The sequence below is a fragment of the Phaenicophaeus curvirostris genome, chromosome 15 (assembly GCF_032191515.1).
Source record: "Phaenicophaeus curvirostris isolate KB17595 chromosome 15, BPBGC_Pcur_1.0, whole genome shotgun sequence".
NCBI lineage: Eukaryota > Metazoa > Chordata > Aves > Cuculiformes > Cuculidae > Phaenicophaeus > Phaenicophaeus curvirostris.
The window spans coordinates 8,915,604-8,936,677 of record NC_091406.1 but is presented as its reverse complement, the minus strand read 5'-3'; the positions used below and the strand labels follow the sequence as shown (position 1 = coordinate 8,936,677).

General features: G+C 44.9%; 1 protein-coding gene across 2 annotated transcripts; it reads left to right on the top strand.

Annotated features, from left to right (window-relative positions):
* The first annotated feature begins 3,004 nt into the window (after positions 1–3,004).
* On the top strand, positions 3,005–19,303 carry LOC138726858 (serine protease inhibitor Kazal-type 5-like). Of its 2 annotated transcripts, XM_069868884.1 has the most exons (14): positions 3,005–3,138; positions 4,292–4,317; positions 5,352–5,479; positions 5,919–5,979; positions 7,571–7,698; positions 7,880–7,931; positions 10,697–10,827; positions 11,433–11,514; positions 12,034–12,101; positions 12,738–12,828; positions 15,245–15,372; positions 15,739–15,802; positions 18,795–18,847; positions 19,014–19,303. In XM_069868884.1, the coding sequence occupies exons 1-13, from the start codon at positions 3,081–3,083 to the stop codon at positions 18,798–18,800; spliced, it is 1,023 nt and encodes a 340-aa protein (XP_069724985.1). In that variant the 5' UTR covers positions 3,005–3,080; the 3' UTR covers positions 18,801–18,847; positions 19,014–19,303. The 2 variants fall into 2 exon arrangements, with proteins under 2 accessions (XP_069724985.1, XP_069724986.1); XM_069868885.1 differs by lacking the exons at positions 15,245–15,372; positions 15,739–15,802.
* The last annotated feature ends 1,771 nt before the right edge of the window (positions 19,304–21,074 follow it).

Here is a 21,074-nt window from a genome sequence, read left to right as displayed (position 1 = left end):
TCCATCCCTGCACTTGAATGCCAATTAGTTGTGTTGCCAGGAAGATTTTACTTGACAAAACATCTCTAGGTGATACTAAACCCATTAGAAAGGAGTTGATCCCACCTGCAGCACAATGCCATGTCACTAAAGGGAAGAAAAACAATTTTCTGAATGGATAAGGAGTCCAATTATTTTTATATACATCCCTGTGTAGAGAGAGCCTGTGAAGTAGTGAAATATGGGAATATCAGAAAATGGGAGAGTTATCATGGGAAATGGAGTGTGAGCATTATCATCATTAACTTGGGTGCAAATAATTTGGCTGGTTATTGCACTCCCTTCTACATTCTCCACAGGACCCTGAAGGAGGGAAGAGGTAAATGTACCCTGTGGCTATGTCCTGCACACTGTGGTCCTGGTCCAGCTCGATGGCTGTAGGACTTTGTCCCTAGGACTCCTTACACTCACTTGAATTTCCACCTGACAAGATTTTGCCTAAATTGTTTGTTATATTCCCATTTCTGTGCTGTGTTTTCCTCATTGCTCCTCCAGGATTATTTTTATCCCATTTCCTGTTTTTCTAGCAGAACATGGTGGAATATTAAGTCAGTGAGAGCTGTCATACCAGCCATAGCATCATTATATGCTGTCTATTTTGCTAAAATTTTGACTGAGAAATAAACAACAGGGTCTTCCTAATATCTCTTCTTGCCATCAGCTGCTTTTCTCAATGGCATATTGCTCTTCAGCTGTTTCACATAATTTTTAAATTATGATTAGCAATATGCTGTACTAAACCCATTGCTAAAGCGTAAGGATCATCTCTCCTACAGGTTTGATCCTGCAATACAAACTGCTGTGGAAGTTAATGGGCTGTCTGGATTCCAGTGCAGGATTGAGACTTTATTGTGTAAATCCATCAATAAAGGCAATTGAGTGAGTCAGGCAAGGTTTATGCTTAATACACTCTTGCTGTCATCCCTCATTATTCTGCTCAGGTTTCCTTTTGTAACTCAAGCACACAGGAACAAATCCTTCAAGCCATATGGCTTTGTAGGTTCTCCCCATCCCTTGATGTCACATTTCATACCAAGGCCATTCTGACCTCCCACATGTTGGTGTGGGTATAGCCGGTGGACAGGATGCTGCAGTGGTGGGACGATGGAAGAGAGATGTGGTAGTCATAGGGCTCATGTAGGGTCAAGGACATAGGTGTCTCTCTTCTCTTCCTTGACTCTGTCTATGCTGCAAGACTGGGAGCTGCTCTCACCTGGCCAGTCTGAGTGGGTCTGGTTATGCACTCTGCTTTCTTCAGGGACAGCGGGGTCAGCAAGCTGTCTTAAATCAAGGAATTTCTTCACTTCTCTTTAGGAATAGAGCTTTTGGAGGAAAAGAAAGAATCAAAACCCATTTAAATATGCACCTCCTCTCCCCAAACTCCACCACCTCGTGAATGACTCATGGGAAGACACCTCAGTAATAAAGAACATCTTTTGCTTTTGTTCTTCAAACAGATTTCCAGCTCTATCCACTTTGAAAATATGATACTTTTTTTCTTTTTCCCTTTGGGATCTTTTACAATTTCTCTCAAGGATTTACCAGGATATAACTGCTCTGTCAGGTTAGTTCTCTTCCTATTGGCATTCCCCCAATTCCGTGCCCAAATACACACACAGAAATTAACTTATGATTCAGGGCAACACACAGCTCTTCAGATCTGCCACAAACCATCTGTATGACCTCAGGCAGTTTACTTTTCTGTTCCAAACTCTTTGCTGTGAACCTGCACAAGATTTCACTTTGAGTTGAAAAGTTAGGGCTGACCACACACCAAATTAAACTTCTATGTACTTGGCTTTGGCTTCAGTTGTATGCACTAGCAATTATTCTGATCTGAGAAACATGTGGCAGTAGTTTATTAGAAGGATTTATACCTGAAGTGAGCTGTGTTGGCCTGTCTAGCCAAATGTATGTCATGTCCAAATACATTTTCTTCCTTCCTCAGATGGTGCTGACCTGCCTCTCTGCACAGCTGCAGGCTGCTTGCCTGTGCTCAAGATCCTCATAGCTCTGATCTGCTTGATTCTCATTTATCCACCTGTTTCAAACTTTGCAAATGACTTCTCTCCAAATTCTGCTCTTTTCATCAGAGAGCAGGGAACATAGCTTCTTCTCTTGTAAATCACATTCCAGAACTTTGATGTCATCTTTACTTTTCTCCCTTGAGTCTCCTGAGAAACCCTGCATAGGATGACAACCTTCATTTTTCACTCTTCTTTGGGAGAGACCTGAGCAGGGTAACTTTACTGGACCCCTTAGCATTAGTAACAGCACATCTGTGAGCACCAATCTGCTTGAAGGGAAGTATCTGTAGGGTCTACAAGGTCCCATGTTGTGGCTGAGAAGAGGTTTCCACTAATAATATAGCAATTTCTTCTGAAGACAACAGGGAGGAAGAGGAAAGGGATGAGCATTCATCAGCGTGATTTTCTCATTAGCACAGCTGCTACATGAACTGTAGCAACAAACTGGAAGAGTTTTAGCAAGACCTGAAACTTGATGCTTTTCAGCCTTCAGTGCTTACTATTTAGGTTCATATAGGGGTGCTTTAATACAAGCAGAGTAATTTCCAGGGCTTCTGAGTGACCTGGCCCTTCTGTTGTCCCTACTGGAGTCAAGTTATTAAAATGAAATCCTTTTAGCTGGTTTGTTGATATATGAAGGGTATTACGGGTGTGCTGACTGGGGAACTTCTGTGTTATGAGCTACCTTAAAGATGGCAAGAATTTCTTTAGCTCTTTGGGGAAACCAAAATGATCCATTTATGATTTTTCTTACCTTAACAAAATATAGGGAGTGACTCAAGCATGTCCCATCCTTATGGAAATTAATTGTGTTAATGGGATCATTAGAATTTAGAACTACTGTCATCAAACTGGTTTTTGCAGCTAATGATGGTTCTTGGGAAGATTATGTCATAACGAAGGCGGAGAATCTGGTCATCTATATATACCTGATCTGACCTGAGCCCTTTCTTTGGGTTTCATTGAGCAATGCACTAATATAGTCAACGTAGGCAAGCAGCTGCCACCCTCACCATGAAAACAGAAGGTGCCTTGGTGGTCCTTGCTCTGGCATTTTTCTGCTTCTTCTCAGGTTAGTAACTTCTGATGTTCTCTGTGCTGAAATCTGGGACTGACAAGAGGACGCATCCTGGGAGTGCCTGTAAAGACAGTGAGATAGAAGATTAGAGAGCCCTTGTTCTTTAAGAAGCGTAGCAGCAAAACTGGAAGACCATGATTTTATTTTTGCTGTAGTACGTGTATTGATATGATCTAGTCTGTTCTTGATCTTGATAATGGCATTTTCTCTAGCATGTAATAGGTCCAAGTATCTACTTAGTAGAGTTAACAGTTTACGAACTAACAAAACCCCTCAAGCCTTCATTACCTAAGTGGAGGAATACAAATATCCTACCAAACTGAATTTTTGCATAAAAAGCTTGACTTTGCGCAAAAGTATAATACAATTTTTGGTGAACTCAGGAAAATGGGAATTTCTTGTCAACACTTACTCAGGAATGCATTTTTGTCTGACTACAATAGAGAGACTTCAGCAGGAGATTAGAGTTGTTGAAATGGCCTTTCACTTCACTTTACCGCCTGTTTCTATTGAAAAAAGAGCTAATGGAGGATTTCTGGATGGTTCCCTGTGATGCCACTGATGATGCAAGAGAAAAGGATGAAACATATTATACCAGCTCTACTAAGCTAAGTAGCTTAGTAGAAAGAAACATGTATCAGCTATCCACCTGCTGACTCTTTATTAATTTGGTAATTTATGTAAGGAACTGCAAAAGGGATGGGCCTTGAAAAAAGAATTTGAAGTTTTGAACAGTAATGATGTGGCCAGGCTCTGGTGTCCTGATTTCAAGCAAAGATATAGAAAGCCAAAAATATTTGGGTAAGGTTGATACAGCTGCCAAGGTAGTGGTGTAGAATAATAGAGAGAAGGTTACTGAAAAACTTGGATTTTAAACCTGAGAAAAGTAGCACAGTAAGGGAGGGCACAAAGATGCAAAAAAAAATTGGATGTGCTATTGCATTTGAATGACAAGAAGTGCAACGTTCCAGAAAGACTTAATGCCCGGTCCTTTCTATCAGTGCACAATAACGCATTCGATTAGCTTTTATCTAGAGGTATTTGAGTGGATTAGAAAAATGTGTCAAGTATTTTAATTAAATGCTTTTGATTTAAAATTTCCCTTCAAAGATTTTGTATGGCTTTATTGTTGGTTTTTCTCTTGCAGATGTTGCCAGCCAAGCTTCGATTAAGGCAAGTTCAACCTTTTCTATTCTGATTCTCCCTTTGTTTTGCCAACAACACTGCTTAATGCATGCTCTGAGCAAAGTCACTTAGACTATAGTTAGATATAATAATGCTTTTTCAGTGGTGGAAAAAGCAGTGAATTTCTCTACATTTAGAGACAATACTTCTCTAATACAGCAATGGTTTGAGCTGACAGTGTCTGTTTGGTGTGCTATGCTGAGCACATCTCCCAACAGCTCTGGGCTGGAAATCTCATAAGATGAGGTTAGAAATGGCATGAATTATATTTCTAATGATATTTCAGAATTTTGCTTCTAATCCAGCAGAACCCCCTGCTTCTGGTAATTCCTGAGTTTGATAATTAAAAGAATTAAGGCAAGTCCTTTGAGTTTCATAAAATGATTCGATTCAGTGACTGAGAAGTCAGTTCTGTTCATGTTCTAATCAAACAAGTTTGTCTCCTTAGTAAAGACCCTTTTGGAAAGCATAGTAACCAAAAATAACTAAATGGTTCATTGATTCTCCCTAGTCTGCATTTTCGTTACCAAGCAGAAGAGGCAATTGGTTGATGCAGAATTACACAGTATTACTACTCTGCTTCCTAAGAGGATTCTGTGTTTCTGTGCTTCAGTCTTGCATGTGAATCACTTTTCAGTCACTCTGGTCAATTCATTACTGTTGCACTTCTAGGACTATGTTTTCCACTCTTGACTAACTTTCTAACACAGAGTCTTCCCCTGCAGCAGGCACCAATTTGCAGCTGTATGCAAATTAAATATATATTCCTTTTCCCACACGTAATGGCCCTTGCAACGGGTTTTGAACTTTCTCATTGTCTTTTCTGCCTCAGGAGCCATGAGCAAGGCTCTGGGTGGACCTTGTACCCTGTGTGGTGCTCAGCGAGGGGGATAAGGTAGCCCCAGGCCTGGTGTAAGCCAGCTCAAGACTATGTAGATCAGCTAAAAAGGCTTAAATGTGAATAAATTGATCTTGATGGCCTCTGAGGGAGCCTCTGCTGACTGCCCTCTTCTGCTTTTCAGAATGAGTGCATGAAAATTTGGTCACTTTTGCGCAGTGGGAAGTTTTCCTGTCCCACCAACAAGGAGCCTGTCAGCAGTCCAGATGGCAAAACAGACCTCAACAAGTGCCTGATGTGCCAAAGGCTGCTGTGAGTATCAATTACCCACCAGCTTCTGTGGCTGTCCTGCCCGGTAGTGATGAGCCTGCTCTCAGGAGGGTCTGTTTCATTGTGCGGTATAAAATTGTAGTCCTGGGCCAGCCAGACCAGTTTGTAGCTCTTCAACGCACCTGTGAACCCAGGAGCATTTTCCAACTCATCGCAGGGGACACACACCATGGGATGTGAAGGAGCAAATCCAGGATGAAAACAAGTGGATTTCTTCTTTCCATGGATGGTGTTTGATAGGATGGAAACACCTGGATGTTAGAGAGAAAAGATGGTGAAAGGCCCTCAGAGCTTATCTGTCCCACCACCTTGCACAATAGTGAAGTGGGGTTGGCAGGACTGGCCTTTAATCGCTAACTATTTTGAGTGTTTGTCCGAGGACTGTATGCTGCCCTGTCACTCACACCTCCCTTTCTTGCAGGGAAAGAGACTCACAAGGGAGTGGTGGAGAGGCAAACAGGAATGTGAACTCCATGGGAGAGGTGAGGTAAAACATCGCTACCGAAGCCAGTTTTATCAGCACGCTGGGAGCAGGATGATGCAGTGGCGTTGCATCTTCTGCCTCTGACCCACTTGCTGGGTGCATTTCCTTGTCTGCGGTGTGGGAAACACCAGCTTGGCTGATGGGGAAGGGCCCTGCAATGGGAGCAGGGAAAATATGCTCTGCCTCAGCAAGAGGATCTGAAGGAGCTTTGTGCGATCCACGACCATAAAAGAAAGCAAAGATCCTTGTGATTCCGTCCAGGCAATCGGAGGATTACCAGCATGACGCATCTGGTCTGTGCCTGAGCCAAAGTATAGGCTAAGGAGAATATTTGCCTGTTTATAAGGCACACCATTGGCATCTGACAAATAATTAATAGCAATGATGGTGCATGTGAGCTGTGACTAGGGCAGGGTGTGGGAACAGGCTGGCTCTAATTGTGCCTTGTTTATCTTGTTGATGCACCTGGCTGGTTTCTTTTACCCATAGGTGTTTTTCTAGATAGCAAGTCTTTATGTAGAGGGACTTGTCTTTTTGAGCCTTGGGTTTTTATTCTAGATAAGAGTGAATTGGTTTCCATCAGATAATGTTGGTTGCAGTGATTTTTTTTTTTTTTTAACCTCTGGTTAAGCAGGGCAGCTTTCTAGCTTTTGTGTATCTGGGCAATTTAAAGGCATTGTAAAGCATAGCTGTCCTAAGGGAGATGGTTTTTAAACACCAAAGCGTGGTTCTGAAGGCAGAAGGACAATTTTCCAGAGCTCAGAAGAGACCTACACTGAATTCCTTTGTTCAGCCACAGATTTTCTGTCTGGCTTTTTGGCAAGTAATTTTCTGGGCTTGGCTTCCCCGCCTGCAGAGCTGGGATAAGTTATCAAGCCATCTTCTTTACACAGTGTAAGGGGAGGAAAAATGCAGATTAAACGGCAGATAACCTTAGAAGTGCTGTGTAAAGGATTCTAAAGGCTTCACGTGTAGCAAATGTTTCTTATGCTACAAACCTGCTGGCATGTACTAAAAGTCAGAGGAAAGCTGTTCAGAGAAAATTAGAGACCAGTTTGAAATGCTTAAGCAGGTTTTTCTACAAAAGCCTTTTGTGAAAGACTGTTTTTCTTCAATTAATGCATAACTTCATGTTAAATGGAAGGTAAAAATGTCCACCTCTTGCTCTAGCATACCTGCAAATTATGTATGGAAGGACTATTTTTTAAAGCCTGCAGCTTCATCTTTTTTGCTGGGAAAACTGACTTATTCAAAATTTACTAAGAAATTGTCTGTTTTGTACTTGGAGCAGAACCTAGGTCCTTTGGGCAGGCTCTTGCATATCTTCTGTGTTAGATATAGAAATAAGACCTTCCTGGATGCAATAGACAAGTGTGCTTATCTAAACGTATTGATTTATTTGTCTTACGTTGTATGCTATTGCTTAAGAGAACACATCAGGCTAACTATGGATTTCCACTGAGTTATACATCAAACAAAATAGTGCTTGAAATGTAATTCATTGGGTGGATAATCCTTCTTAGATTTGTGGGAGGTGCGTCACTCTGTCAGCATATTTGTGTCAACCCATGTTTTCGATACTTCCATAGGATGAATGCCGAGAGTTTCGTGATCTTTTTGAGAAAGGGAAACTTTCCTGCACCAGAGAAAACGACCCCGTCCGGGATTCCTCTGGGAAGCAACACAGCAATAAGTGCATCATGTGTGCAGAGAAGTTGTGAGTAGATGTTAAAAAAAGCTTTTTTGTTAGACTGAGAAAGTGGCTGCTGGAGTGACCTGGCTGCCAATGCCAGTGGATGGGATCGGGGTTGCTCCCCCTTGTGCAGCCAGTGACAAGGAAAACCTCTCACTCCTTGGAGCACTGTGGTAATCACTTTCTCATCTTGCTTCTCTTCCAGCAAAAGGGAGAATGGGCAGAAGTTCTCTAAAAACCAACAAAGAAACAAAGAGGTGAGATTAATGTATTAGCAGGTCAATATGAAACTTCATTGGATTTTCACCCAAGATAGAGAAAAGGCAACTTTATTCTACTCAGTTGCTCTGTCTCTACTAATTTAATTTTAAGATTCACTCTTCTTTCCCTCCATATTTTTTGTTCATTCTCTTGGATCCCCCAAGCAAACAGCTTATGCTTGAACGTAACGGTCCTGCTGGCCTAGGGACAGACAAATCTTATCAGAATAGGAAATCACGTATGCTACACTGTCCTGAAGCCTGGCTCAAGGGTGGAGAAGCCAGTGCTGCTGAGGGTGGTAATTAGGTTAAAAGGGAAAATCTAGCTGAAAAGCTCTAAATCTGAGCTCCGATGAGCTCAAGAGATCATTGTATTAGAATCATAGAATAGTTAGGGTTGGAAGAGACCTTAGAGATCATCTAGTTCCAACCCCCCTGCCATGGGCAGGGACACCTCCCACCGGATCAGGCTGCCCAAGGCCCCATCCAACCTGGCCTTGAACACCCCCAGGGATGGGGCAGCCACAACTTCCCTGGGCAACCTGGGCCAGTGTCTCACCACTCTCATGGTGAAGAAATTCTTCCTAATATCTAGTCTAAATCTGTCCCTCTCCAGTTTATACCCGTTCCCCCTCGTTCTGTCACCATAAGCCTTTATGAATAGTCCCTCTCCAGCTTTCTTGTAGGACCCTTTCAGGTGCTGGAAGGTCACTGTAAGATCTCCTCGGAGTCTTCTCTTCTTCAGGCTGAACAACCCCAACTCTCTCAACCTGTCCTCGTATGGGAAGTGCTCCAGCCCTCTGATCATCTTTGTAGCCCTTCTCTGGACCTGTTCCAACAGTTCCATATCCTTCTCACGTTGAGTATTCTGGGAGGAGAGCTCAGCTCTATGCTATCTCCGTGGGCCTGTTGCTTAGTTTTAGCTTTTCTTGTTGGAAACCTTGTTCTCATGGTGCTGCCATTCATCACCTTTACTCTCCCACTCTGCAGCCACTCTGCCCTGATGCTTTCCTGGCAAAAGCAGCTCTAAGGGGGAAAGGAATTCTCTTTCCAACTCTTATTTTTTGATTTCTGCCATGGCAGGAACTGGTGTGGTCCCCTTAAGCCTTGGTTTTGGAGATAATCCTGTTTCAGTGCTTTTTTTCCTAATGATTTTGCCTCAAAAAAAAAAAAAAGTAAGCATAAGTGAAATTTGCTGGTGGCAAAGCTGGGAGGCAGTATCAGTGGAGGAGGATCAGCAGATCACTCAGAACTAATTGGATAGTGCTGAGGCCTGGAGTAATAGAAACAAGATAAAATGTAATAACAGTGCAAGATCACACAGTCAGTGATTAACAAGAATTCCTGCTTGTCAGTTGGAAGTGACAAAGGATAAGAAAGCCCTGCATTTATTAGTGGGTCAGGGATGCGACAGGGCATGAAAAAGGCAAATATAAGTCTCGGATGTACTCAGCAAGGTTTTTGCAGCAGAGGTCGGGAAGTTAACAGAGCTCTAGAAATGCTAGTTCAAAGGGAGATGGTTTGAGAGAGACTATTAGGGGAATGTGGATCTGCTTCAGAGGCAGAAGATTGGGGCACAGAGGGGCCGGGAGAGCTTTTCTGAGCTTGCTGGGGAGGGCAAGTGTTGCCTGAATTGCACAGAAGGATGAGCATGTGCTGGGGATAGGCAATGAGGCTCTTCTCTGAAGTGGGGCATGAAATTTATTTCTGATGGGAACAATGCAACAAGGCTGCTGGCTACAGCTGGTCCAGGCTTCTCCCGTGCTAGATCATATCTCCTGACTGTGGCTAGTTTGGCTCTAGGGGGAGTGTGGGGCCTTGTACTCAGAGTGTTTTGTCCCGTAGCTAAGCTAAGGAGCTGGGGCTGAGGTGCCCTGGGTGGGGTGCAGGACACAGTGCTGGGAAAATCCTCCTGTGGCAAAAAGGATGAGATACTGGAAATTTCTGAATGAAGCAAAGGATGAGACCAGTGACCTCCTAAGAACCTCAATGCAAGCTAGCCAGAACTCTTCTATGGACAAAATGGGCCCCAAACTGCAAATGTTAAAATCTATTTGTAAAAAATAAAGGGTAAGTAGGATCCAGGTAGTTATCCTTTGTACTTGCTGTTTGGAATCACCTATTGAAGTATCTGAAACAGTGAAATTAGAAGGATTGAATGTTTACATCCATGTTATATAACGGGCAAATTAACGTGGTTTCTGTACAGCGATTTTGAACAGGGAACAAATTAATCATCCACTTTCCAAACAACCTTCCACCGATCAGGGACTATTAAGTATATTTGCATTGTGCTTTTATGTTTTAACTTCTGCTTCTTGATTGACATGTCCCAGTGGTTGGTTTTGGGGGTACTACTCGCTTTGTAAATGAAATTATTATCTGAGCTACGATTTAAGAAAGGGCTTTAGCTGTGTATTAAGGATGTTGAGAGAAGTGGGAGGGACTTCATTACTCTATTGGTCACATCACTGGCATGCTTTGGATAGCCCAACAAGGAGAATAATAATTAGTTGGACCATACTAGAAAACTCCCAACACGTGCTGTGCAGGCAGAAGTGCCCATAATTTTTCTGACTCACTTCTCTGTTTATATATTAAGTGGCTGGTACTGCACACCCTCTTCTTGCCCACACCCAAGCTCTCCTATGATGCCTTTGTGATGGTTCAATGCTTTCCTCGCAGGAAACCCCAAGTTTCTAAGAATCAGATCAATAAGGCAAGGAGGACAGAGTGCCCTAACTGCTGCCCTCCTTCTGCAGGACGACTGCAGTGAGTATCGCCCCCAGTTTGAAGCTGTTGGACGACTGTCATGCACGAGGGAGAATGACCCTGTTCGGGATTCCTCTGGCAAGCAGCACACCAACAAATGTCTCATGTGTGCTGAGAAGTTGTGAGTACAGTTTCCTCTGAGCAACAGCAACAAAGAGGGCAATCTCCCCCTGTGAAACTACAGCTTCTGCCTGTGGAACTGCATCTGGGTGATGCCTGGGAGAGAGTCCCGAATCCCAGCAGTCCGCCAAGAGATGGTCCACCAGTAGGGCACTGGCCATCGCCCCTCTTCCTGCTTCTATTTTGCTGCAAAGGGTCCAGGGGCAGGTGGGAGAGAAGCAGTGTGGAGTAGAGGAGGAGAAGCAAGGTTGATAGAGAGCAACCACTTTCCCAGGGGGCTGTCAGGCAAGGGCAGCTCCTGAGGGGTTTCCTATGCATGTACTTTGCCTTCCAGATGCTCTCTCTCTATTCCCATAGAGCATATGCAGAAGCAGCCCTGATATGAAAGCAGCCACCTGGATCCAGGATGTAGCATACAGTGGGAATGGTGAGGAGAAGGGAGAAGGATTAGGGGTGGGAATTAGGAACAGGACCACCAGGAGCAGGGACTGTGGATGGGGAGGTGGTGCCTAGCAGCATGATACTGGCTTACAGGGCAGCCCTGGGTACTGGTGTGGTACTCACACTGTCATAGCACTCCCTTTTTCTCTCCTCCACTTCTTCCAGCAAAAAGGAAGCCCAAAGAGGAGGTCAGTCTGGAGGGACTTCCCAGCGCAACAAGCCACCCACTTCAAAGAATACAAACCAGGTGAGGTGGAACTTGGAGCTTCCTTTGAGCTCTGAAACAGGGGCTGGTGAGAGCCTGTGGGATCCTAATGACCAGGGAATGTCTGTGTTCAGCCTGGGGTGACCATGGTACTTGGGGTGGTGAGGTCAGCTAGCCATTGGGAGAGAAGCAGGTGGTATTGTAGAGCCTTACTCATTTATCAGGTGGACCTGTGTGTGAGCATACAAAGTGGTCCTATTTGCACCTCACAGAACAGCCCCCTCTCACTTTCCTGGTGGTGTGATGCTGTATATGAAATAAAGACAAGTTCAGACTCCTCATAATTCTGTCAGCCTTTAGAAAATAACATTTAGTGGGTATTATAGTCACTGGGGTAGGTATGGAGCAAACACCAAATCTGCTTCTCTAGGAACAGACCCACAGTTCTCTGGGTCTGGGAAAAGGATAGGGGAGGACAGGAGCTACTATAGCTTTGCTTCTTCTCTGTAGAAATTTTTTTTCTATGCTTTATTGTTGACTGTGATCCTGCTTCCATTGTAGAAGAGCTGTGGTGGTTCAGGGTCACAGCGGGATGTGAATGAGAGACGTCCCTTCTCATCAAACAGAGGGTGAGTACAGGAGCACCTGGGATGGAAGTCTGTTCCCCTGACCACCCCAAAAGCCCTGACACTGGTTTCTGCCCCCTCCTACCTGGATTTTTTTTTCCTAGGGGTGGTTAGGAGGTTAATTGGAGTGGGAACGGTTCAGTAGCACACAAATGGCACTGTCTGGGATGGAGAACTGAACACTAGTTTGGAGGCAGTTTGTGGCACACGTGTTTTCTTGGCACTGGTCACGCACTCCTGTTTGGTTTATGGCTGCTGGATCTGAGCACGACTCATATGCTGCTTTTTCAGAGCCTTTGCTGGGGCACTCTGAATTTCTTGGTTTTGCCTGGTGCAGCCTCTTCATCTCCCAACTCCTCCAGAAGTGCCAGCAAACACAGGGGTGCAGAGCCTCAGAGTGGTTGATGCACTTGGGCTGCACTCAGGGCAAGGTTTGTCCTGCTTTTGGCTGTCCCTCCATGTCAGTATAGCTGGAGGACTTCTCACCTTCTCCTGCCCTGGCAGCTGGGTGATTGCCATAGTGCAAGTGGCTCCCAGAGGGCTGGGGAGGGTCTGAGGGGAGGTTGGGTTTGCACCATGCTCTCCCTGTTCTGGAGGGGAGGTGTGATGAGCTGCCCCTCTGCTCTCTCTCCCTGCCAGCCCACAAGGAAATGCAGCTCAGAGTGGCAGGAACCGTAACCCGGCACGTGGCCGTGAGACGCAGAGCAGAGACACTGACATCTACCAGCTGGTAAACCCACCTTCTGCATCTTGGATGGCAGCTGCATGGGCAGAAATGAGAACCTCTCCTGTGGGGTGCTCCTCTGCTGGTGCTGAGCCCTCACTGGCTCCTCTCCTAGTAGCTGCTCCTGTTCCTGCTGTGATTCTAAATCTCCTCATTTGGCTCCATATTCTTGGAAGGACTTGAATGAGTGAAAGTATCTGTACCCTGATGCTAGCACCTGTATCCTCAGCAATGAAGCAGAGGGAAGTGGAGGAGGGGTGGGTGTGCCCATATAGGACCCTCCTAAGCCAGTTTTATTTCTAGGGTTGGCTCCTCATGGAAGTATATCAGCTATAGGGGTGCTGGTCTTGAGCTCAGTCTAGATGCCTGCCTCACATGTAGCTAAAGTGTGGTGAGTGCCACCACCCACATGTTGAGAAGGTGCTGAGTCAGGGGCCATGGTCAAAACAGGGTGATGGAGCTGACCCAGGAGATGAGGACAGGATTGGCAGGGAGAGGAAGCTCTGAAGGGAGAAGCACTAAGCAATAGGTGGCTGTGTGGGGAATAATATGAGAGGAAGATGGGGATGTCCGCTCTCCCTTTGCTCCATGCAAAGAAAATGCAATAAAAGCTAATAGTGGAAAATATGAAACTAATAAGATAAAATACCTTACTATAAAAAGGGTGAGTAAACTGTGGATCTCGCTGTCACAGGGTGTTGTCAAGAGCTAGGATGATTAAAAAAATGACCTGATGTTTTAATCCCTTCAGCATTTGCATGGAGTAATTTAAATATGGAAGGAATAGGAAATGTGTTTTTATGAGGTTGGAGGGATGTTACTATAACTGGATTTAACTCACTGTGAAGCCTCTGTCACTAACTACTAAAGGGATATTCGAGTGGAAAAAAAAACCCAGTAGGTTGTTCAGGTCAGCAATTTTGATGCATTAGGCATAATAACGCCAGTCTGCTTCAGGGCTTTAGTGGTATTTCCTGATAGCACCAGAGGAGGAGTGTATGCTGATGATCCTGACTGACAAGAGGTGATTCAGAGAGCAGATCTGTTCCTCTCCTCTTTCCAGGGCCACCTGTGAGTTTTGCCACCGGAGCATTGCTGGTGGCTGCTGGGACCTGCATTATGTGGGGTGGCTGCCTGCCCTGGGCAGGCACGCGGGTCACACCACAGGCAGCAACGTCTAGTGTGTAGGAAGGCACCTAGCAGTGAATTGCAAAGGTCAGCGTTGTCTGCTTCACGTCATTGGTACTTACCCAGATGAGAGAGGAAGCAGCACATTAATGAAATTAGCAAGTGACGTTTAAGTAGCAGGTCCTATCCCAGCACCTCAATATCAACAACCCCCCTCTGTGCCACCTGGCATGAAACCTTCCTTCCCTGTGGTGCTTCCCACCCAACGGTGCTGATGATAAACTATCAGTTTGTGCTACATGGTGCATCTCGAGGTGGGACAGGAGGTGAAATGTTCTCTCTTCCACCTGCAGCTCTCCCCTGATCGCACCATTTACAGTCGTTGCAACATGTTTTATAGAAATCCGAGAAGGGAATGGGAACCCATTAGTCTCACTTCAACTCCTTTTTTTTTTTTTTCCCCCTTCCCTCCCCCCCCCCCCCCCCGCCCCAATACCTGGAGCCGAGGTGGGTGGCCAGGCTGAGGAAGGGGCTATGTGTGTGTGCGCGCCAGGGAACAGGCTTGGCTGTCTCTGACCTCTGGTGTCTGACACGTGCTCTGACTGCAATTACCTGCCCTGGTGTGCTTGCAGGGTGGAGACATAAGTTCGAGAGTTGTTTGGGGTCCTCAAAGGCCGTTCTTTGTGCTGAAAGATTTTCCTGCTTGTGTCACGTGTAGTTTGTACGGAAAGCTATGTCTAAATGTCCTTATTGTCATGCTTGAGAGGAAACAGGAGGGCACCCTTAATTAGTCATGAATGCTCATATGTTCTTGTGTCTCTGAACTCAGTGGATGTCAGAATTTGTGCTTTGTGTCTCACCACCCCGGGGCAGTGGGAGCTGCTATACAGGTTTTTCCTTCATTTTGACCAATGAGTTTCATCTTCATTCTTGGAAATGAAACGATATCAAAGCCCTGATAAGGAGGACAAAGGACAGGTAGCAGAAGTTTTCATCATCTTGTGGATCCCCAGAGAGAGAAATTAACCTGCCCTGGACCAAGGTTTCAAGGTGAATCAGACGAGTAGGTCTATGTCTGGCAATGGGGCAGAGGGCTCTATCCCCAGTATCTTGGCTGGCCGGTCCAGCAAGAGAGACACTCTCTTTACAAGCCTGGCCTTGCTGGAGATGTGGCGGATGTGCTGCAGGGCAGAGGGGCCTTGTGGCCAGACTTGGTTTGTAAGCTCTTTTAAGTCACATAAAGGAGAGTCTTCCAAGTGAACCCGCACCAAATGTGATTTTTTTCTCTCTTCAGCTGGACTGTGATCGAATTCTGCACGGGGTAAAGGGTGGAAGGATTTTCTGCAGCAAATCCTCAGAACCAGTCTGTGGCACTGATGGGAAAACGTACAAAAATGAATGTGACTTGTGTTCAGCTGCCATGTGAGTAGGCGGAGAGATTTCAGTAATACAGGGCCATCCACCATTCCCGAGTGTCTTTTGCAGCACAGTGTTTGTTTTGATATATCATGACTCACTATCAAGTGTGTCCTTGGTGCCTTGCTGTTAAGCAAACAGAGATCAAAATGCCTGAGATTAATCTGATGACAGCTAATTAAGATACACAAGTTTCCAGAGTCCCCTATTCTCATTCTGCCTGATCATAAGATTGTTTGGGGAGTAATAAATGCCATCATATTCGAAGTAGCATCAAAATATTAAGGAGTCCACAGAGGACTGTCATGCCGATGGCCGAGAGCTGTGGCATTGCAAATGAATAATAAGCGATGTCTTGTCCTCCCTTTGCAGGAGAGCTTCAAGCTACATCACGATAAACTATCGAGGTGAATGCCGAAAGCCTGCCCCCGAAGTGGTAAGCGGCATGTCACGGCTGGGCTGCAGAAATATCAATCCTTTGCTTTCCCCTTGTGAAACTCCCCTGTTGGCACCACCTCAGCTGTGGGTGCCTGATGACAATAGAGAGTGAAAAATGAGAAGTAGTTGGCAGTCAGTCACTAGTTGCCCGGCTGTCCTCTTCAGCAAGAGCTGGAGGTCAACACCTTGACCCTTTGGCTGCTCTTCAGCCATGTGGTGCAGCCTTGTTCTGGTACTGTTAGGGTCAACACAGGGAGTCCTGCAGGTTGGAAGGGCTCAGTGGTACCGCAGGCTGGGAGAGAAGAGGGGTGTCGGAACCCCTGATGTCATCTTTAATTTCCCCCTCAGCCTGGGGTGGGATGTTGCTGAGAGCTAGAGAGAACTGTCACCTGAATTGCCTCTTGGCTGCGTGTGGCATCCTGTTTCTCACTCTAATGTGTGTTGGGGACCCAGCCTGGCCTCCACATCTGTGATGGGATCATTAAAGCCCCAGGAGTGGAGTGCTCATGGTCCAGATGTTTAAATACAGGTTTAGACTTGGATTTAATATATGACCTCTGGACATTGTCTCCATGTTTTACCTAGGTTGTGGGGTAGGAGTGACATATCTGGGAAAGCACCTGGCTTTCTTCCAGGGATTTTGGTGAGGCCAGAAAGCGCAGAACTGTGTCAAGCTTAAAGAAATAATTTCCAAATAACATCCAGAGAGATGGTTGGGAAATGAAAATTACTCACCATGTGTCATGCTTTTGGGAAAGGTCTTGAATCTTGACATCTTGTGTGATCCCATATAGCAGCTGAGCTAAATATTTCTTAGTTGTGCTTTCTTTCCACCAGTAGCAGCTTGGCAGTTGCCAGCACTGTTTTGCAGCCAGGGTTGGTGTATGGGTCTCTTGAGTGTGCAGGATGCCCTGTAACAGGCAAGGGGGGGTCTGTCTTCCATATTTACATGAATTCTTAGAAACTGAATATTCATTCCCAAGGGAATGCTGAGATTTGTTCTCACTCTCCAAACCTGGAGAGAATCAAAATATTGAACCAGCCAGGCAAGTAAGTTATGTAAAGTTTTGGATGGGAGCATTGGCTTCTGAATCTGAGTTTGTATCAATGTGTTTGTAGGCAATGAAGCCCTTTCCTGTGGGATAGCTGTCATACCATTGCATCATGCCATTCTGCCTTCTCCTCAGTGCCAGGACACCAACAGATTCTCAAAAGTAGCCGAGTGTTCTCAACTTTGTTTAAAGTTGAAGAAGTTTTGCCTGTGATCATAATGGAAGCCTTAATATCTCAAGCTTTAGTGTGACAGTGCCACTGCTGACTCTTATGTTCTGGGAGTGTAGTGAGACCAGGGACTGTACAAGCCGATTGATGTCTGTGTTCACACTACCCGAGACAGATGAGGCTGGTTGTACCATGGCAACTGAAAAATAGAAAGGATTCCCGCAAAACTGTGCCTGGTCTGGAATTCCTTACTGTTTTGTGCTTTACCAGGCTGCTACAGCTCTCAAGCATTTGCAATTACAGAAATATGCCATTTACTGAAAGTCAGACAGCTTGTAGCAGTGTTAAGTATTCCCAGGAGAGTTGGATGCAATTAAAAGGGAAAGTGATAAGCTTTTTCCCTTGGGCAACCCCCCCAAACATTAACCCCCACACACTGATTTATTCTTTGTTTATGTATATTACATCACCTGATAAATCAGATTGGAAATTTATGGAACCTATTTCCTTGCAAGACCTTTTGAATCCATCAAATACCCTATTTCTCAGCTGGAAACTTATGAACAACATACAGAGCTATGTTATTTTCAGCACTGAAATTCATGGTCACTTGCAATATAATGAATTCTTTTTCCTACTGAAGATCCAGACAATCAATATGTGTATATTCTACTAAAATCCAGAGGAAAGCAGCTCCAGCAGTGCTTTTAGCATCAGAAATGGTTTTAGACAGTTGCAATGTGCAGAATGAAAATGCAAAGGCCTCTGTAAGCTTTGGAGGAAGATAAGAAATTGTTACCCAAAAGTGTAATATTTCCTCGAGTTGTATTTTGAAATTATCCATGGAGCGTGCTGGGTTGCCTGACAAAATGTGTATCCAAGTCATTTCATCCCTTCGCGCTTGTTGTCTGCATCCAATCCTGCCTGGAAAACTCCTGCCAGATTTCCAGCTGTCTCTGGCAACTCTCCCTGTCTGGTGAGCAGGTTGCCATCAGGAAGGGATGCCTGGAGCAAGGAATGGGAGCAATGGGATTTGAGAGAGATCTAACACTGAAGGGTGTATTTGTGCTTTGCTGTGGTGGAAAACCTTGATGTAGAGAGACGCTGTCCCTGGGGCCCCAGGCTGGTCGGTGTACAGGGAGGTCTGTCCCATAATCAAATTCCTTTAATTCCATGCTGCTTTACTGTGCATGAACATAGGTCTGAGTCCTGGAATAACACATCTTTTTTGGTAAGCTAGCTGGCCACCAGATTGTGCAGTGCTATGTCATATGAGTGAATTAATTGTGGGTATTTCCAGTATATTTCACTTTTAGTGGTGTTTATCTTGCAGTTCCTTTATTTGTTCAAAGGTTTTTCCATGACTCATTGATGCAATAGTCACCAGTAGGTCAGGAAATCACAGGTATATCCAGTTTCTCCTTTTTAAAATCCATTTCTTAACAGATAACTCCCAGGTATGTGATGGACAAGTCTAGTTTTCCTACAGTGCTCTATTTTGTCATGTTTCTTTTTAAGGTAGTAGAATGAAGAGAGAGAAAAACAGGATCTTTCCCAGTTAGGTAGTAGATATGGAAAGCACCTGGCTTCAGGCTGAAATTGTTCTTGTTTTCCTAGGCTGGCTGCAACCCAATCTGCTCTGCTGCAGTAGTTTTGTGTGGTCGCTAAGCTGGCTGGAGGGGCTCTCACACAGATACTGATGCTCTGCAGGTGTCACATGGCTGTGGTCATGCTTGGGGATGGTCTTAATTTTTGTTCTTTCTTTCCAGAACTAATGGAGTTCAGACTGCTAGCAAACACTGGGGACTAGCTGTGACCAAAGGTATGGAGAGGGGCAGCGATTTACCCCTCTTGGCCAGCCTGTCCTCTGAAGGTTGCACTTTGTAAGGGCAGGAATATCACAGCTTTGAGATATACTTTGTGGTCTTTCAGGTCCCTTTGCCTTCTTTGGGACTACAGCAACAAACTGTTTTCCTCTGTTTCCCTAGGGCAAGAAAAGGAAGAATTGATGTTGAGCATCAAGAGAGCTGCTGAGTCTTCAGGACTGCCAGAGCTGCCTTCATCTCCTTCTGCAGTGAACGGGGCCGTCCTTGCTCAGGTGGAGGGTGAAGGGCTGTGGGGACCCAGCAGTGTCTTCCCAGGTCTACCCCCATGCGTGCCATTGCAGTCTGTGCTGCCTTGCTGTGTCTTAATGTGCTTTTACAATAAAGATAACTCAGCAGCTCCATGTCACTTTTCTTCACTAAGCTTCACGAGATGGACGCGTATCCCCACTCTGGTGTTTCTCACTACGTGCTCCTTAGGCAACAAGCAAGCACAAGAGGCCCCTGGGGTGCACCAGCTGTGAACACCCAGTGAAGTTGTTAGACCCAAAGAGGAAAAGCATGGTCTGGGGTTTTGTCAGGAGGGACCGAGGGTCAGGCTCTCTCTGCCTTGTTATGGGGTCTTGGGTCAATCACTTCACCACCCTTTCAGCCCTTATTGTCTTGCCTGTAAAATGGACATTAAAAGATACTTAACTACTTCAGAGGGTTGTTTTGAAATTTAATTGGTTTGCATTTGGAAACCCACAGAAGAAAATTGGTTTTTAAAGCACTTCATCTATTGAGCTGGCAGCTTAACTGTTGCAGTAAGTGTCCTCTGCCAGCTGATTCCTCTGAGACATCAGGAAATCCAGACCACTGTGAGCAGCTGTGGGAAGCAGGTACACCTTGGTGGATCATGTTAGAGGATGTGCTGAGCCCTGGCCCCTAAAAGCTGGAGTTGAGGCCACAGCTGGGATGGTCTTTGGCATGCTAGAGGTGTGAATTTGGCCAGCAGCATTTCTTGCTCTGAGAGGGCAGAAGCACTGATGGCATTTGAGGCGGTGCTGGCCAAGCAGAAAGCTCAGCCATCCAGGTGGCCCATGGACCATGACCATGTGCTTTTGGCTCTTCCTTCTGCCTTGGATTGAATTTCCTTCCCCAACAAGGCTCTATGGGCACAAGGGCTCAGCCACTGCCCATCTTGGGAGTCACCTCCTGCAGGGAAGAGTTCTTCCTGCAGGGTGATGGTACTATGCAGGAAGATGAGGTGAGAAGTTCCGTGGCATCGAATCGCTTAAGCTATTTAAGGAAAAGTATTGTTGCTTTGAGAAGTAACTTGATTTACAGACAGTTCTAATTCATTTATAGTATGAGACTGCTTTGAGATTAAGCCAGATCTTTGGACTGAAGGCTCCTCTAGCTGGCTGGGGGCAGCACCTCCAGAAGTGGGGCAGGATTTACAAAACAAGTTCTGTGATGGCAAGTTAACAGAAATCTGCTGGCAGTTTGCATGCACTTCCCGTACTTGCTTTTATAGCCGTTACTTAAAGCAAATATGTTCTTTATTTGTATAAACTTTATTGCAGGTCATTTCTAGAAGACCTTGAGTGAACACGCAGCATGTTTGAGTCCATTTTAGATGGGACCTGATATGTAAACACTTTACGTTGCAGATAAGGCTGGAGTGACTTTCTTTCAGATTTTGGCAGGATTTTATTTGATAGCAATTAACTTCACTCCTACTAAAGACATGGATTTTTTTTTTTCAAATTAAGTTATCAAATCCTTTTTTATTACTGCAGTTAATGAGAATTGATTTTAAACTCTCAAAATGCTTACACATAAATCAGATTTTATTTCTTCTGGTAATAATAAAATCTGGTTTTATTATCAGCAGACTGACATAAGCTTAATATTTTGTATGCTGATTTTTGAGGGGAGCAAACACTATGATTTAGAAATAAATCATTGCTACATTTTTCTATGTGGAAAAACTCCCCATCAAATACAGTCGTGGAGGGTGAAAGTCACCAGTTCAAGGCTGGTTAGCTGTTCGAGGGATGGAAATTTTGTCTGCCTTTGAGATGTGATGAAACAAGTAAATTCTTGAATGTTATTTATGCAGCCTGAGAATGATGGGTGTCCGACAGTAAAAATGTTCTTTGATGATGTCTGCTCACTGATTCCAGAAAAAATCCCGTGCAGGAACATCTACATGATTTCATAAAAGCAGTGCACAATTTG

What these genes read in the sequence shown, in the direction of transcription:
- LOC138726858 (XM_069868884.1), top strand. Translation starts at nt 3,081, where the DNA reads ATGAAAACAGAAGGTGCCTTGGTGGTCCTTGCTCTGGCATTTTTCTGC. An exon ending in CTCATGTGTGCTGAGAAGTT is followed by an intron (nt 10,828 to 11,432) that starts GTGAGTACAGTT and finishes CACTTCTTCCAG; the next exon opens with CAAAAAGGAAGCCCAAAGAG. An exon ending in GACTTGTGTTCAGCTGCCAT is followed by an intron (nt 15,373 to 15,738) that starts GTGAGTAGGCGG and finishes CTCCCTTTGCAG; the next exon opens with GAGAGCTTCAAGCTACATCA.